The sequence below is a fragment of the Pseudophryne corroboree genome, chromosome 5 (genome assembly GCF_028390025.1).
Source record: "Pseudophryne corroboree isolate aPseCor3 chromosome 5, aPseCor3.hap2, whole genome shotgun sequence".
In the NCBI taxonomy this organism is placed as follows: domain Eukaryota; kingdom Metazoa; phylum Chordata; class Amphibia; order Anura; family Myobatrachidae; genus Pseudophryne; species Pseudophryne corroboree.
In genome coordinates this window covers 57,914,470-57,932,605 of record NC_086448.1, presented here as the reverse complement: position 1 = coordinate 57,932,605, position 18,136 = coordinate 57,914,470, and the positions used below count along the sequence as shown (strand labels likewise).

The following is an 18,136-nucleotide window of genomic DNA, read 5'->3' as shown; positions in this document are numbered from 1 at the left end:
GTATCATATCTTCTACTGGGAAAAAAAGTGAAGTCGTTGCCCATAGCAACCAATGAACTTCTACTAGCTATCATTTATTTATATTTTCTTTTCTTACACCATTCTTGCAAGTGCAAAAGCACCAGCGGTCACAGAAGACCTTCTAAATCATTATCTATGTGCAGGGGCATACATTGCCGAGCCCCACTGACAAATTTGGGAGGTGGCCTATAGCTTCCTGGATCCCCTGCCCTTAAAACAATTGACCGGGCTGCTCTTCTGGACATGCGTGATCTGTTGCATGCACCCACTGCACAGGCTCTGGCTCAGAAGGCATCCTTGAGGGCAGTGTGGGCTTTGGACAGAGGGGTGACCTGGCACTTTTAGGCCCCCACTGTATTCTGACCTGGACCCGCTGTGATTATGTCATAACTGGGAACACTGAAGAATTCACAACATTAAAGTTTGTTACAGCTAGGAAACGAGCTGCCCCAGCATTTCAGCTGTCTCTACGAAAGGGGAAATGAAAGTGGAATCGGATATGGGAGATGAGGGGGGTTAGTGAAGGATGGGGGGGGACATGAAGCACAAGGAGGAAGTACAGTTACAGCACTTGTGGACAGGGTATGAGTGATGTGTGGTTGCTGTTATTAGACTGGGGAGATATCAGCAGCGTTCACAGCCTCAATTCTGCACAAGGGCCCAGGACATGCTATGGTGGTCATTCCGAGTTGATTGCTAGCTGCATTCGTTCGCTGTGCAGCGATGAGGCTAAAAAACAGCACTTCTGCGCATGCGTACGTGGCGCAATGTGCACGCGCGACGTACTATTACAACGAACGATGTAGTTTCACACAGGGTCTAGCGATGTTTTTCAGTCGCACTGGCTGCCACAGAGTGATTGACAGGAAGTGGGCGTTTCTGGGTGTCAACTGACCGTTTTCAGGGAGTGTTTGAAAAAACGCAGGCGTGCCAGGAAAAATGCAGGCGTGGCTGGGCGAACGCAGGGCATGTTTGTGACGTCAAATCCGGAACTGAATGGGCTGAAGTGATCGCAAGCGCTGAGTAGGTTTGAAGCTACTCAGAAACTGTACAAAATTATTTTGTACCCACTCTGCGATCTTTTCGTTTGCACTTCTGCTAAGCTAAAATACACTCCCAGTGGGCGGTGGCATAGCGTTTGCACGGCTGCTAAAAACTGCTAGTGAGCGATCAACTTGGAATGACCCCCTATGTCCGCAGCTGGCCAGAGATTACCAAATGCACTGCAGCTTAAATTGTCCTCAGACTGAGCTGCATGTAGGGCCGACCAGAAGACGTCGCTGACGACCGCGGGAGGGTTCAAATAAAGCGTACACACTGGACGATTTGAACAATTTGTTGCTCCGATCCGTCAGAAACGGCCAAATCGTTTAAAAAAATCGACTAGATAAATTATTTTTTTATTTCTTTTTGAAAATCTGTCTCTTCATTGAATTAATTTCACTCCGGCACCTGCGACAGCAAACTTCCGGAAGCAGAGCATATTAAAACCAAGTGACTAATTAATATCGCATAAGACATTATGAAAAACGTCACAAATACAAGCATTCTCAACTGCTCCACGATGGCTACCAGATCTTTAGTAAATGAAGACATGTCGCATACTCTAACAGCGGTCATTGGTAAATGCTGACATTTGGCGGTGCAACTCTTAAAAGAAAAGCATCATATGTAATTAAACATGCAGTGTAATTAGCACTTGTAATGTGCATTAGTACTTGGTGACAATGCGTGTACAGAGTATGTTTTTTTTTTAATGAATAATTAATTGCAGTGGTAATTGATCCAAAGTGTGCGTGTGTATATATATATATATATATATATATATATATATATACTGTATATATATATATATGTGTGTGTGTGTGTTATTTATTTTATTCTTTAAGGAGTCAGTCTGACTGGGATTGCATGTACAATGGGTGAAACTGGATATCCTTCCTGTAAGTCTTTCATCGTGCTATTTGCTCCTTCTTATTTCATGTTTAGGAGTGTAATTTGGAAACTGTCCTGGTATGATAATCCAACAGTTTTAACAGCCGGCTTTCCTTACCCTAAATTACCTCAGCCATGTAGTGACTGCAATCATTCATCACAATGTACAGGGTGGAAACAAGGGGAGAGACTCCCAGTCCCCCTTGCCACCAAAGGAGGGCGCTGTTGCTGCATGTAACTGCCATAGGAGTGGTTCACATTAAAATGATGAGAACTTCTCTTCCTTTACACACAATGAAACATTTCCAGCAGCTCCCAGGGGCTTTATGTGAGCTGAAATGCAGTGTTAGCCCTATGCTGCATAAACCACATGAAGAAGAACCCAAAGCCTCCTGACAGGGCTGTGAGAGGACTGTGAGAGGACTGTCAGTGTGGCTGGAGGAAGTCTCAGATCCTCTTTTTTTTCCTAATTCAGAAATAATTGTCCTTTTAAACACAAACTGCGATGCATTCCTGCTCAGCTATTTTATGAATGGAGGCTGCAGTGATAGGGTGCTGCTCTGTCCTCTGCAATTACAAATGACAAATATGGGAGCCCATTGTACAGAGGCATGCAGGCGGGGGTGGCTATCTAAGGGGTTAATACCCAAATCTAGTTTGCAAAAAAAAAAAACCATAAAGCCTGAATATGGGGCCTAAATAAAGGATTAAAACCCTGTAGTTCCCTGACAAGCATGTCACCATGTCACACATGCATCAGTCATGACACACATGCATGTATAACCCATGTCACACATGCATGTAATAGCCTACGTCACACATGCATGTATGACCCATGTCACACATGCATGCAACGGCCATGACACACATGCATGTATAACCCATGTCACACATGCATGTCATAGCCAATGTCACACACGCATGCAACAGCCATGACACACATGCATGTATAACCTGTCACACATGCATGTAATAGCAAAGTCACACATGCATGTAATAACCCATGTCACTAATGCATGTACTAGCCTATGTCACACACGCATGCAATAGCCATGTCACACATGCATGTATAACCCATGTCACTAATGCATGTAAAAGCCTATGTCACACATGCATGTATAACCCATGTCACTAATGCATGTAATAGCCTATGTCACACATGCATGTATAACCCATGTCACTAATGCATGTAATAGCCTATGTCACACATGCATGTATAACCCATGTCACTAATGCATGTAATAGCCTATGTCACACATGCATGTATAACCCATGTCACTAATGCATGTAATAGCCATGTCACACATGCATGTATAACCCATGTCACTAATGCATGTAATAGCCTATGTCACACATGCATGTAATAGCCATGTCACACATGCATGTAATAGCCTATGTCACACATGCATGTAATATCCAGGGCAGTGTAAAGGTTATGAGATAATACTATCACGGTGCACTGCAGCCTGGGCATGTTCTGGGTAATAGACTATCCAATGACTGTATTTAGTAACACTGTCCTGTAACATGTTACACAAGATCATTATAATAATCTCCACCACTGGGATTGTGACACTGAAAAGCTTCCCTAGGGCTGCACATTGTCTCATACTCCCTCTCCCTGTATGATATAAGCCTGTGAGTCAGTGTCATAGAGAGTGACAGCACCATTCACTGACAGCACTAGTGCCGGAGATGAGGCACAGTCAGCGGACGCTCAGCCAGTGACAGCCCGGTCACTTCCAGTCTCCCTGCATCATAGTAACCCAGATCCGGAGCATGACCTCACCGTTACCTGATGTCACCCTGCAGCAGCAGCCCGGGGGGGGGGGGGGGGGGGGGATAATAATACTAACCCCCACCCGCACTATAGGACCCATGTATAATGTGACACTCACATGGCAGTGACATGATGCTGCTGCTGCATACATGTGTGCATGTTACCATATGTGGCTGCTACACTGGAACACACTCTGTCTGGATATACATGTAATGTGCACTGGCTGATCTGTGCTGTTCGTGTTGCATTGCTGTCTCTGCCGCTGCGGTGGAACTACAGGGCTCAGCAGAGCTGCTGCAGCGCATGACAGCCCGGCAATGAATGAGTTAAGCATGCCTACTACGGCCCCGCCTCCTTACACAGACCCAGCTCCCCGCTGCCAGCCCCGCCCCTTCACACACATCTCCCCGCAGCCGGCCCCAGCCCAGACACGCCCCCTCTGATTTGGCGCGCTGGCAGGCGCTATATAAGGCGGCTGTAGATGCGCTGGCGCTTGCGTTGGGAGGCGACTGCCGTATAGACAGGTTGGACGGGAGAGCGCTGTGTGCCGGCAGCGGCGTCTGGGATTATTATTATCATCACCACCGCTCTGTATTCCTACTGAGGGATAATACCGGAGATTGCAGGGTAAGCCGCTCCCTGACTCTTCTGCTGCTTCGTGTCTGCCGGAGTGTCCCGTTGCTGGGAGCTGTCAGTGCCTGGGAGAGCTGCCTCTGGATAAGGGGGCAGTCACTGGTGCCTGCTGGGGTGGGCTGTGCTCGGTGTCCTTCTGCTTCTGTCACTGGGGTCTCAGGCTGTGGCTGGGTGGCTGCAGGAGCCTGTGGTCAGTGGCATGCTGTACAAGTGACATGTTGGGGTGGGTGTGTTTTGGGGCTTCTACGAGCGTGGGTTTCTGTGTTTTTGGGTGGGTGTCATTGTATGAGGGTACTGCAAGTTTGCTGGGTGTCATTGTAGAGGGGGGACTGCAACCTGGTCATCACTATGGGCAATACTGCAAGCTGGCTGTCATTGTAACTGCAAGCAGGGTGCGTGTCTTTGTAAGGGGGTCTGCTGGGTGGGTGTCATTCTATAGGGGGATTGCAACCTGGTTATTGTATGGGCAACACTGCAAGCTGAGTGTCATTGTAACTGCAAGTTGGGTGGTTGTCATTGCATGGGGGGTACTGCAGGGTGGTTGTCATTGCATGGGGGGTACTGCAGGGTGGTTGTCATTGCATGGGGGGTACTGCAGGGTGGGTGTCATTGCATGGGGGGTACTGCAAGCTGGTTGTCATTGCATGGTGGGTGTCACTGTATGGGGGTGACTGCATGGTGGGGATTATTGTAGGGGATGACCAAGCTGGTTGTCATTTTAGGGGGGATGACTGCAAGCTGGCTGGTTGTCATTGTATGGGGGGCACTGCATGTTGGGTGTATTTGTATGGGGTGGGACTGCAAGCTTGGGTGGGTGTGATTGTGTAGGGTGTAAGGATAGTAATTGCCTCTGATCAGTATGCCATGCTGCAGTGATGGGGGTAACTGGTTATGTGGATATGTCTGTTTCTGCCAGAGCTGTGTTCCTAAGCAGCTGTCTGTGCCCATGGTGTGTTGTGTCTGATGCCCAGAAATGCCCTTTGCTGGGAGCTGCTGGTCAGACTTGTGCAGTAACTCGAATGTGGGTGTGGGCTGATGAGGCATTCTCACGCTGAGCTGTCATAGTGCTGGGTTCTTGTGGAGGCACTGTCATTGCTGGGAAGGGTGTAGAGGGGCCCCTGGCATGGTCAGAGGTGCTGGTTGTGCCCTGGCAGTGCTGTGCATGTTTGTGGCGCAGACTGTTCTGTCTGGCTATCTGTGTAGCAGACTGTAGCTGGTGTATGTGGCTCTCCAGAGCCGGTGTAGTATTGCGGGGCTGAGCTATGATCCCGGCTGCAGCTCCTCCTCTCCTCACCCCCTCCTCTCCTTGCACAGCCGGCATTTTCTGGGACGCTGCATGTCTGACACTCAGCTCTTTGTTCCCGGGGAAAGTTTGAGTCTGCAATATATCACTCCCTTGCTAGCTGCGCTCTGAGTACCTGTATATAGTGTTGTGACAGCTCGTCCTTTGTTGGTTGTGGATGTCGGGTCTACTGTAATTCATGAGTTCGGAAGATACTGTTAAATGCTTTGAAGGTTCCATCCAGTCTAACCACATGTTGTTCTTGCAGGTCACAAGCGAAGCTGTGCAGCATGCCTTTGAACGCTAATTTCCCGAGCCGAAATTACGATCTGGAGTATGACACCATGCAGCCCTTCTTCTACTATGAAGAGGATGAGAATTTTTACCAGCAGCAGTACAACAGTCTGCAGCCTCCAGCTCCTAGTGAGGACATCTGGAAGAAGTTTGAGCTCTTGCCTACCCCACCACGGTCCCCCAGCCGTAGGTCCAGCCTGTCCAGCCTCTTTCCTTCTACCGATAAGCTGGAGTTGGTCACAGAGTTCCTGGGAGGGGATATGGTGAATCAAAGCTTCATCTGTGATCAGGATGACGAGGCGTTTGTAAAGTCCATCATCATCCAGGACTGTATGTGGAGCGGCTTCTCTGCAGCAGCCAAGCTGGAGAAAGTGGTGTCGGAAAAGCTGGCATCTTACCAGGCTTCTAGGAAGGAGAACGCAGTGTCCTCCCAAGCCCCAAACCAACAGCAGCAATGCCCACAAAAGTCCCATTCCTGCCAGGCTAACCTCAGCCCCATAGGAACCAGTAGGACCAGCACTGGTTACTTGCAGGATCCAAGTACTGATTGTATAGACCCGTCGGTGGTCTTTCCTTACCCGTTGAATGATACAATTTCCAAAGTTGACTCTCACTGCATGGAGCAGGAGATAATTCTGGATACACCACCCATAAGCAGCAACAGCAGCAGCTCAGAATCTGGTAAGGGAACTTGCTACCTGGTCTTCTAACTTAACCTAGAACGGCTGCACTGGATGTAGTAATCTTGTGCAAATTTTAACATGTTGCCAGCAGCCCTTTAATTTACGGGTGGGGTTCGTCTGCTGCAGGAATGCTATATTAGCCGATATCTTTCATGATCTGTCACAGCTGTTAGAAGCTGTCCCCTTATCCTGGAGATCTGCAGCATTGCAGTAGTGGGTGGGGTCTTGGGTGGAAGTGCAAGGCAGATAGACGGCGTGCTTTCTAAGAATGCTACGTACAGCGACGCGTGTGCCGGCTTTTAAAGTGTTTTAATGCTGCATTACAATATTTAGACCTGCCTTATATATAGCTCCATGTGTTTTATGTGCAATGTTCAGATAACTTAATATATATTTTATTTTTTTAACAGAAGAGGAGCAGGATGATGAAGACGATGAGGACGAGGAGGAGGAAGAGGAGATAGATGTTGTCACTGTAGAAAAGCGGTACCCAGCATCCAAGAGGAACGAATCTTACTCCCACCAGTCCCGATCTCATCACAGTCCGTTAGTCATGAAAAGGTGTCACGTCCCCATTCACCAACACAACTATGCAGCGTCCCCGTCCACAAGAATGGACTCTCCCTCTTCCAAGAGAGCCAAGCTGGAAAGCAACGGCAGAGTTCTCAAACAGCTCAGCAACAACCGCAAGTGTTCCAGCCCACGGTCGTCAGACAGCGAGGAGAATGACAAGAGGCGAACGCACAACGTTCTTGAGCGTCAGAGGCGGAATGAACTGAAAATGAGCTTTTTCACTCTTAGAGACCAGATACCAGAGGTAACCAATAATGAAAAAGCTCCCAAAGTAGTTATCCTCAAAAAGGCGACAGAGTACGTCATCTCCATGCAGGAGGATGAGAGGCGGCTCATACGGGAAACCGAACAATTAAAACTCAAAAGAGAACAGTTAAAACAGAAGCTTAACCAGCTAAAAAACTTGAGTTTTTGAGTTTCTACGAACGTAAACCATAGACTTACGAGACTGTGACAGTCTATTTCAAGGTTGTCTTGAATCCTACAAAAATTTGTAGAGTATTGACAAAATGCATGCAAAAGGATGGAAACTACACAACCTTGGCTAGATCTTCAACAGATTTTGCCAGCACCTTAATACTGCCTCAATATATGAATGGGTATACGGGATAAATGGAACTTTTTTGTTTATTTGCCTGGGGATGCAAATTTTGTTTGTTTTTACATATCTTTGTATTTAAAACCTTTATTTTTCTTATAAACAGATTCCTGAAGTTTGCCTCTGAATAGTTTAAAAAAAAATATATACATCCTTGCTGACGTGTATAATATCCTTAACAAAATCTTTATAGAAATACTTGTATTAATATTCACTGCTAACAACTGGCGAGCGAAAGCAAAGTCTGAACATCTTCTTTCATGCCGTTATGCCTTTGATTAAACTTTTTTGGTATTGTTAATATTTAAATATTATCTTATGAAAGTTGTCCTCTGTTCATATTTCTGTATTGGATATGACCTTGCAAATTCTGAAGAGCTGATGAAGACGCTGACCAACATGTAAATTCTAAATGATTTCATGCGATGCCAACTTCCCTTCCTCCAAAGATGGCCTTGTAAATGAGCAGGGGGGGGGGGGGGGGAGGAGACACTAAGGGGGGGAAGAGGCTAACAATTGTGTTTTCTCTATATGGATTTCTCTTAATGATATTATAACATGTTGGTGGTCAAAAAAAATTCATCAATGTTTCTTAACAAGGCTTGTTTGCTTAAATTAAACTATGTTGGGCTGAGCCCAGACTGATATAGTAGCCTTTATGTGGCAAGCTGTTTAGAATGAGCTTCAGAAAATAATAAAAAAAAAAGTTGAAAGCACTTGGTTTTGCATTTTTATGGTCTTAATTGCCAATTACATTACAGTCCAGGTTTTAAGGCTATCCCTGGACAGGCAAAGGTGCCTTAAGTCAAACCTCAATTTGACTATACAATCTGCACAAGCAGGGATATACCTTTAACCTGGACTGTTGGGAGTGCCTTGAGGTCTGTTTGGGACCAACTGGTTTACGGAACAATGAACTTTTATGGTGTTGGCCAGGGGTTCTCAAATCCAGTTCTTAAGTACCGCCAACAGGTCATGTTTTGGATGTATGTAAACATGCACAGGTGAGTTCATCTATGTGAGTGGGTCAGTAACTTTCCCACGTGCTTCCACTGACCCAGGGGTAGATATATCAAAGCTTGGAGTGAAAGCTCCAAACAATCCGCTTCTGTCATTTTTCAAACATGGGGGGTCTATTTACGAAGCCTTGGATGGAGATAACGTGGCCGGAAATAAAGAACCAGCCAATCAGCTCCTAACTAATTTTTCAAACAGCCTGTGACATGGTAGTTAGGAGCTGATTGGCTGGTCATTTATCTCCGTCCACTTTATCTCCATTCACGGCTTAGTAAATAGACTCCATAGCATCTAAATGACAGAAGCTGATTTCTCACCAAGCTTTGATACATATCCCCCATAGTTTGGGGAAATACTACTAGTATATAAGTCCAGTGCTCTTGTATGTGACCTGTCCTCCCACAGGCTCGATCCCATCATCCCTCAAATCAGACAAGATTAGAGCAACAGTTCTCGCCACTTAAACACAAACCCGTTACATCATAAATATGTAACGGACATGTGCAATTGGCATAAGTGCACCAGGAAACAATACTTATGACCTGGTGGTGTCCAGAATTAGATATCTAGCCTTTTCTTAAGCCTCATCATGACACGATTAGACCATTTGGCAAGAGCCCGGCTCCCGTCATCTCAAAGAACTACAGGTAAATTGCAATAAGCAGATGTTTCTGCAGAGAAATAGCTCTTGTCACTCCACATACTGCTCAGAAGAGCCTCTCCCTTGCCTGTAGGTGACATTACAGTGGCGGTGACAGGTGTTTGGAGCAATGATGGTACACACCATATATTTCTCTCCAGTAGCTTGGCTCCCAGACGTACTTGGCCTGCTCCTATAAACACGATACTTAGTGTATGAAGTGATCTAAAAGTTGGGAGACTTCTTGCGTAAGGGCTATTGATCTCTTATCCGAACCTTCAGGCCAAGGCTGACAACTAACCAATGACCACGTGTGTTCTAGTACAGCTGCTAGGTGCCTAGGGTGAGAACCTGTAGCCATCTGTCCCAGTCTGATATGAGTGTCGGCTCCCTACAGAGTGAGTAACTGCCGCTGCGATAGGAATGTGAAGCCCCATTGCCGATTGCTTGTGATTTTAAAACTTTTACCAGTTTTATTTTCAAATTCAGTATAATATAACAGACTGATATAGCCCAATTAGTGTGATATTAATTGGAAGCTCCACCCATAGTTTTAAATTAAGAAGATAAGCTTACAGCTCAAGGAAATTTTATCACCTCCCCTTTCCCCAGATTAGAACTGTAATGTTTGTTTTAGGCAGAGCTATTTGTATGATCAGACCGACACCTATAGCGCCGACTTTCACGCCCGTCTCTCTCCCCGCTTTGCCTGAAGCTGTATCCTGGCTCTCCTCCAACTCTACAGCTGGTGACTTACTGTTCTGAAATGGAAAGCATTAACCCTTCACGCTATACTCTGGTTCAGATCTTTAACACTTAATGGCCAGACAGGAACAAAAAAAAATTCTGAACGAGGAAAATTATATATATATATATATATATATATATATATATATATATATATATTTATTTATATATATATTAGTATTATGACCACCTCCTACATTTGATGTCTGCAGCGCGTAGCCCGTGAAGTACGCCATGTGTCGTGAGCTAGGCTTGGTGGGTAAGTGGGTATATAAGGTGTGATAGGCCGTCTGCACATATCACTTGTTGCTGTCATGGGTAAATGGGCGATTTATCCAAGTTGCAGAAAGGGATGATTATTGGCTTTCGGGCCGAGGGTGGCAGTATCTCTGAAACAGCGCAGTTTGTTATCTGTCCGCGTGCTGCTATGGTGACGGTGTATCGTGACTGGACAAATGACACCATTGCGAATAACCAACATGGAAACTGCGGAGTGCCACTGATATGAGAGGTGAACTAAGGCTGTGAAGGTGCGCAAGGGCCGATTGATGCGCTACGCACTGTAGTGTGTCGATCGGCCCCCGCACCTTCGTAGCTCACCGTCATATGAACTCGGGGGGGGGGGGGGGGGGTCTTCCAGATGTGTCTAAAGGACAGTTCAGCCCATCTAGCTGCTGTCCATACTGCACACGACTTTCTCTGGCTATTAGCTGGTGGTCATAATAATCTGATATGGGCAGTATCAGGTCACAGATTTCTGGTGAGTCCAACATTTTAAAGATGCCCTACTTCCAACGCCAGCAGGTAATGTAGCTTCATGCTGTAGCTCAAGGGATCACAACCACAGTCCTTAAGACACACAACAGTCCAGGTTTTCGTGATATCCATGCATGGTCATAGATGGCTAAATCAATATAACAGGTCCTAATTAAGTCACCTGTGCTCAAGTAAGCCTATCCTTAAAACCTGGACTGTTAGTGTGCCTTGAAGTCCGTGGTTGGGAATCCCTGGAACTTATAGCACCTGTCCGGTTTTGCACCTATGCTGTACTCGTAGTTCCGGAAAGGTTGTTAAACCATACCTTGTATTTAATATATCACATGTAGGCACAGCTCAGGTTACGCTGCTCAAGCCATTAAAATACAAATGCAGTGCATTAAAGTAGTTAATTAGTAACCTGCGACAAAAGTCTAAAAATACAGTGTCAATATAACAGTGCTGAATACGTTCCCAGGTGCTAGAAATCCCTTGTACTGTATTACTACCGTCCAAGCTTACTGTGGCTGCTATTTTTAGTAGAAAAACGATGTAATATCCAAGGCTGAGATAAATCTGAAGGACGTCAGCTGACGGGGCCCTAAAGTGGACATATTTTCCTACTGCAAGGCGCGCCTCTGAGCTTACAGTATTCAGTCTCACTACATTCCAGGAATAGTAAAAAAAAAAAAAAAAGCATTTTTAACAGGGGAGTGCGTCCACATTTGTCCGGCTGCCAAAACGCAGACTTATTACATCATCTTGGAGCTCGCTGAATATCTGGCATTGTCTTTCATATCCCCAAAAACTGAAGTTAGCTGTCCTGATGTCCATGCACCAAGATTTTAGGGTGATAATGGTAGAATACAGTGAAGATAACTGTGTTGCTTTTGTGATGCGTCCTGCTACAACGAGCCTGAATGCAGTGTATACAGGCTGCTTGGAACCTTTTGAACAGCTGGTGAGAATGAAATCCTAGGAATTCTGTGTTATCACAATCAAATTTGTTGTTACAACACACTGAGCGTATCACATTACTGAGCAATCCTGTGCGGACGGATGCACAATGCAGGGCTGGAAGTCTCATCTTTGATCAAGAGACCAATGACTAATGGAGAACTGATATGTAATACATTGGTATATAGTTATATGTTTATTTTGTTTTTCTCCGGCAGGGTCCACAGGTTATCCACAGGATAACATTGGGATATGATGGAGCGATAGCGGATTGGCACCAAACGATCACAAGCTTTCAGGCCTCCCAGAATGCACCGGGCTCATCCATAAAATCCCGCCCACTGATTCAGTCAAATCAGTTTTTTTTGTTTGGTGCGACAGGAGCCGGACCATGGTCACAGGGCTGCTGTGTTTGGCAGCCCTAAGCTTTATTTTTATAGTCTTACTATGTTTTCGAGTGATCTTTCCTAACAGCGCAGAAGTCTAGAAGTGCTGAATTAGCAGAAATACATGATGGTTTTGTAAATAGAGCTGTTTAGAGCTTGTTCGGGAAAGCATTTTTGCAACACAGTATTTCTGAGTGCCAGCTGAGTTCTATTACTCTATATCCTAGTGGATGTATACATGTCACACAAACATCCCCAGTTGGATAAAACGTCATGTTATATGGATATTTGCGTCTGCTGAGCCAGTGTAACACAGCACCGAAATTTCCTGATGAGAGGTCCTCATCTATCCAAATACACCTTATAAACGTCCTGCCAGCTCTCTGGGTACTACAATGCCCAAACATCTATGGCAGACGCACTGCTTGTGTTCAGTATAAAAGACAGCATGTTCTACCATGTACATATAATCTTCCCTCAATAGAGAGATGGGTGACGGATACAGCCTATAGGGTGTGACCTATTAGACTACAGGAACAGACAAGTATGTTGGCGTGGAAGCTTACAGGTCACAGGAATGATCTTGCATTTCTATAAAGCTGCCAGGAACCATGAAGTTTGATGTTGGGTGGAGGAAAACTCTGTGGATAACACCGGAAAGGCTCCCTGACCGACACAGGACAGGGTCTCTGGCCGACACTGGACAGGCTCCCAGGCCGACACTGAACAGGCTCCCTGGCCGACACTGGACAGGCTCCCTTACCGACACAGGAGAGGCTCCCTGGCCAACACTGGAGAGGATCACTTAACGACACCAGAGAGTATCCCTGACTGAAAGTAGACAGGCTCACTGGCCTGACACTGGAGAGTCTCTCTGGCCGACACCGGAGAGTTTGCCTGCCTGACACCGGACAGGCTTTCTGGCCGACACCGGAGAGGCTCCCTGGCCGACACCGGAGAGGCTCCCTGGCCGACACCGGAGAGTCTCCCCGGCCAACACCGGAGAGTTTGCTAGCCTGACACCGGACAGGCTTTCTGGCCGACACCAGAGAGGCTCCCTGGCCGACACTGGAGAGGCTCGCTGGCCAACAACAGAAAGTATCCCTGAGTGAAAGTAGACAGGCTCCCAGGCCTGACACTGGAGAGTCTCCCAGGCCTGACACCTGAGAGGCTCCTTGGCTGACATAGGAGAGGCTCCCTGGATGACTCTGGAGAGGCTCTCTGGCTCACACAGGAGAGGCTCCCTGGCCGACAGTGGAGAGACGCCCTGGCCGACACAGGAGAGGCTCCCTGACCGACACTGGAGAGGCTCACTGGCCAACACATTAAAGGCTGCCTGGCCGACACAGGAGAGGCTCCCTGGCCGAGACAGGAGAGGCTCCCTGGCTGACACCACAGAGACTTTATAGCCGACACAGGACAGGCTCCCTGGCTAACACTGGAAAGGCAATGAACATATGGCTCCAATGATAATCGCTTACACTGCAGTTTTTTGAATGGGGACTGCAGTCTCTATACTGTAGGTGAGCTAGACTTCAGCATCTCTGACCATCTAATCTCTCAGACAGTTGCAATCTCTGTATAGGTCAGATAGCCTTCCATATCTCTGACCATCTAATCTCTCTGACAGCCTCAGAGGGAAGGCAGAACAAGGGACACTTGTATTTTGCCATGGTAAGTAATGTGACACTGGCAAATGGTGCAGAAAATGCACTGCGATGATAAGGATCCGTTTTCAGCCTCAGCAACTAAAATAGCAAACTATACTCTATGGAGTATATTTACAAAGCATCAGCTTGTAAAACCCGCGCTTCTGATCTTGTTTATCCCCATTGCTTCTGAGTATGCCCCCTACATTCTCCAACCCACCCGTACTAAGATCTGATCAAAATAATGTTATCCCAATCCTACTTCTGCTACTAGTTACCTGCTATTGTGTGGGTTTTTTTTTCTTTCCATTGCTCGCTTCAACCCCACCATGTGTTTTTCCTGTAATGTTTACCTCCACTGATTGCACACCTTTCCATTGTGCCCTACATGCGCAGGGTACATCATACTACTACATAAGCATCAGTTTTCCCATATATGAACTTGGCCCTTGTATGGCTCACCTCCCACAGTGTAACCTTCAAAGTGCGCCCAACATGGCTGCCCCATATGGTACACTTGTGGATGGGATGAAAAATACATAGGCCTGATGGTTTTGATGGAACCCTACTCTGAACTGTAGGACTCTGAAATCACCCCCATTTTGTGTCATCTCTTCTAGGGGTGGACTATTCCACCCTGGGTAATCCTACGCTGAGCGCCCAAGATGGCTGCCGCACCTGGTACCTTGTGAGGGTGGAATACACAACCCTTGGAAGTTATTACCCAAAATGCCTACACCAATCCTGCATTATGCTTTCTGTGTGCTTAAGGTTTTCTTTTATGTCTGTGTGGCTTATCTATTGTTGTATTACTCAAATCCTCTGTATCATGTGCATTGTTTTTGATATCTGTAAAGCGCCTTGAGTCCTGTTGGAGAAAGAGCGCTATATAAATAAAATTATTATTATTATTATTATTATTATTTATGACCAAAATTTAAAAGGGCAATTATTTTACTGCCGTGTTTTGCCTTTAAATGAATTGTCACTTTAAAACTTGTGATTATCTCTCTGGAATTGCGTGGGCAAATTATTATATTTGGCCCATGGCTTCCTCCTGTGTAATTTGTTGGCTAATAAAGGTGTGAAATGATTGAGGTTAGCAAAGAACATGTCTTATTTTCCCTTAGTTAAGATGGCTGCCCATGGAGCCTGTGGGGCTTACGTAAACCTTTATGCTTCATTAGCCTGACTGTTCTATGAGTTAGAAGTAGATATATTGGTTGCTTGGTATTACAGTCAGAGCCGGCAACAGAAATAACGGGACCCAGGAATCAGCCATGTTATTTGTTTGGTACTGGCCAGTCACTTGAGAGTCTGTCTTACCTACAGTATATGGTGGTTTCTCTGCAATGGGGAACCTCTGAATAAATGATTCCTCCTTGGGCAGATGGTGACTTCACTATTCACATAGGATATCACATGGTATGGAAGACGCCTGTTTGTGTAGGCATATAACCAATGTGATAATGATATAGCATAGGTTCAACCAGATAATAAGTAGTAACAGAAGTTTTGGCGCAGGGCAAAATGTGAACTTCCCCGAGCACACAATTTTATATTATTAAACTCTCATATTTGCTAATGTTGAACCATTTGCAAGCAGTAATGCTTCTTTTAGTGCATTAATGAAGATGACTTTCCCGTGCCTTTTTGACAGCTCTCCAGTATCTCTCCAGCTCCAGCCATCCCCTCAATATCTTGCTAGCTCCAGCCAGCCCCTTCTGTTCTCAAGCCCCACAGTATCTCTACAACTTCACCTAGCCACCTTCTGTCTCTCTAGCCCACCAATATCTCTCTAGCTCCGGCCAGCCTCCTTCTATCTCCAGCCTTCTCCAGTGTCTCTCTAGCTCTGCCCAGCCCTCTTTTGTCTCCAGCCTTCTCCAGTGTCTCTCTAGCTCCGGCCAGCCTCCTTCTGTCTCCAGCCTTCTCCAGTGTCTCTCTAGCTCCGGCCAGCATCCTTCTGTCTCCAGCCTTCTCCAGTGTCTCTCTAGCTCCGGCCAGCCTCCTTCTGTCTCCAGCCTTCTCCAGTGTCTCTCTAGCTCTGCCCAGCCCTCTTTTGTCTCCAGCCTTCTCCAGTGTCTCTCTAGCTCCGGCCAGCCTCCTTCTGTCTCCAGCCTTCTCCAGTGTCTCTCTAGCTCTGGCCAGCACTCTTTTGTCTCCAGCCTTCTCCAGTGTCTCTCTAGCACCAGACAGCTCTCTTTTGTCTTCAGCCTTCTCCAGTGTCTCTCTAGCACCGGACAGCCCTCTTTTGTCTCCAGCCTTCTCCAGTGTCTCTCTAGCTCCGGCCAGCCTCCTTCTGTCTCCAGCCTTCTCTAGTGTCTCTCTAACTCCGGCCAGCCTCCTTCTGTCTCCAGACTTCTCCAGTGCCTCTCTAGCTCCGGCCAGCCCTCTTTTGTCTCCAGCCTTCTCCAGTGTCTCTCTAGCTCTGGCCAGCCATCTTTTGTCTCCAGCCTTCTCCAGTGTCTCTCCAGCTCCGGCCAGCCCTCTTTTGTCTCCAGCCTTCTCCAGTGTCTCTCTAGCTCCGGCCAGCCCTCTTCTGTGTCCAGCCTTCTCCAGTGTCTCTCTAGCTCTGGCCAGCCCTCTTTGTCTCCAGCCTTCTCCAGTGTCTCTCTAGCTCCGGCCAGCCTCCATCTGTCTCCAGCCTTCTCCAGTGTCTCTCTAGCTCTGGCCAGCATCCTTCTGTCTCCAGCCTTCTCCAGTGTCTCTCTAGTTCCGGCCAGCCTCCTTCTGTCTCCAGCCTTCTCCAGTGTCTCTCTAACTCTGGCCAGCACTCTTTTGTCTCCAGCCTTCTCCAGTGTCTCTCTAGCACCAGACAGCTCTCTTTTGTCTTCAGCCTTCTCCAGTGTCTCTCTAGCACTGGACAGCCCTCTTTTGTCTCCAGCCTTCTTCAGTGTCTCTCTAGCTCCAGCCAGCACTCTTTTGTCTCCAGCCTTCTCCAGTGTCTTTCTAGCTCCGGCCAGCCTCCTTCTGTCTCCAGACTTCTCCAGTGTCTCTCTAGCTCTGGCCAGCCCACTTTTGTCTCCAGCCTTCTCCAGTGTCTCTCTAGCTCCGGCCAGCCATCTTTTGTCTCCAGCCTTCTCCAGCTTTCTCCAGTGTCTCTCTAGCTCCGGCCAGCCCTCTTTTGTCTCCAGCCTTCTCCAGTGTCTCTCTAGCTCTGGCCAGCCCTCTTCTGTATCCAGCCTTCTCCAGTGTCTCTCTAGCTCCGCCCAGCCCTCTTCTGTGTCCAGCCTTCTCCAGTGTCTCTTTAGCTCTGGCCAGCCCTCTTTTGTCTCCAGCCTTCTTCAGTGTTTGTCTAGCACCGGCCAGCCCTCTTCTGTCTCCAGCCTTCTCCAGTGTCTCTCTAGCTCCGGCCAAACCCCTTTTGTCTCCAGCCTTCTCCAGTGTCTCTCTAGCTCCGGCCAGCTCTCTTTTGTCTCCAGCCTTCTCCAGTGTCTCTCTAGCTCCGGCCAGCCCTCTTCTGTCTCCAGCCTTCTCCAGTGTTTCTCTAGCTCCGGCCAGCCCTCTTTTGTCTCTAGCCTTCTCCAATGTCTCTCTAGCTCCGGCTAGCCCTCTTCTGTCTCCAGCCTTCTCCAGTGTCTCTCTAGCTCCGGTCAGCCCTCTTCTGTTTCCAGCTTCTCCAGTGTCTCTCTAGCACCGGCCAGCCCTCTACTGTCTCCAGCCTTCTCCAGTGTCTCTTTAGCTCCGGCCAGACCTCTTTTGTCTCCAGCCTTCTAAAGTGTCTCTCTAGCTCCGGCCAGCCCTCTTTTGTCTCCAGCCTTCTCCAGTGTCTCTCTAGCACCGGCCAGCCCTCTTCTGTCTCCAGCCTTCTCCAGTGTCTCTCTAGCTCTGGCCAGCCCTCTTCTGTCTCCAGCTTCTCCAGTGTCTCTCTAGCACCGGCCAGCCCTCTACTGTCTCCAGCCTTCTCCAGTGTCTCTCTAGCTCCGGCCAGACCTCTTTTGTCTCCAGCCTTCTAAAGTGTCTCTCTAGCTCCGGCCAGCCCCTTCAGTCTCTCCAGCCCCCCAGTCAGGGACAGATCTACTATGAAATTAATGACGCTTAAGCTTTAGGGCCCCAAATCCCAGAGGGGCCCTAAATCAACTTTTTTTTAATGAGGGAATATTTCAACAAGACAGATGGGAGTTTTTTAAGTGTGTGTTATTAAAATACGGTTATTTTAGTGATAAAATCATCACTCGTCTCGCT

At 47.2% G+C, this 18,136-nt stretch overlaps 1 protein-coding gene across 1 annotated transcript; it reads left to right on the top strand.

Annotated features, from left to right (window-relative positions):
* The first annotated feature begins 4,217 nt into the window (after nucleotides 1-4,217).
* On the top strand, nucleotides 4,218-8,515 carry MYC (MYC proto-oncogene, bHLH transcription factor). Its single transcript, XM_063921293.1, has 3 exons — nucleotides 4,218-4,363; nucleotides 5,920-6,626; nucleotides 7,039-8,515. The coding sequence occupies exons 2-3, from the start codon at nucleotides 5,942-5,944 to the stop codon at nucleotides 7,614-7,616; spliced, it is 1,263 nt and encodes a 420-aa protein (XP_063777363.1). The 5' UTR covers nucleotides 4,218-4,363; nucleotides 5,920-5,941; the 3' UTR covers nucleotides 7,617-8,515.
* The last annotated feature ends 9,621 nt before the right edge of the window (nucleotides 8,516-18,136 follow it).

Bases quoted from the DNA above. Each gene is read 5' to 3' on its own strand.
- MYC (XM_063921293.1), top strand. From the start codon at position 5,942: ATGCCTTTGAACGCTAATTTCCCGAGCCGAAATTACGATCTGGAGTAT. The intron at 6,627-7,038 runs GTAAGGGAACTT...TTTTTTTAACAG, and splicing joins CAGCAGCAGCTCAGAATCTG to AAGAGGAGCAGGATGATGAA.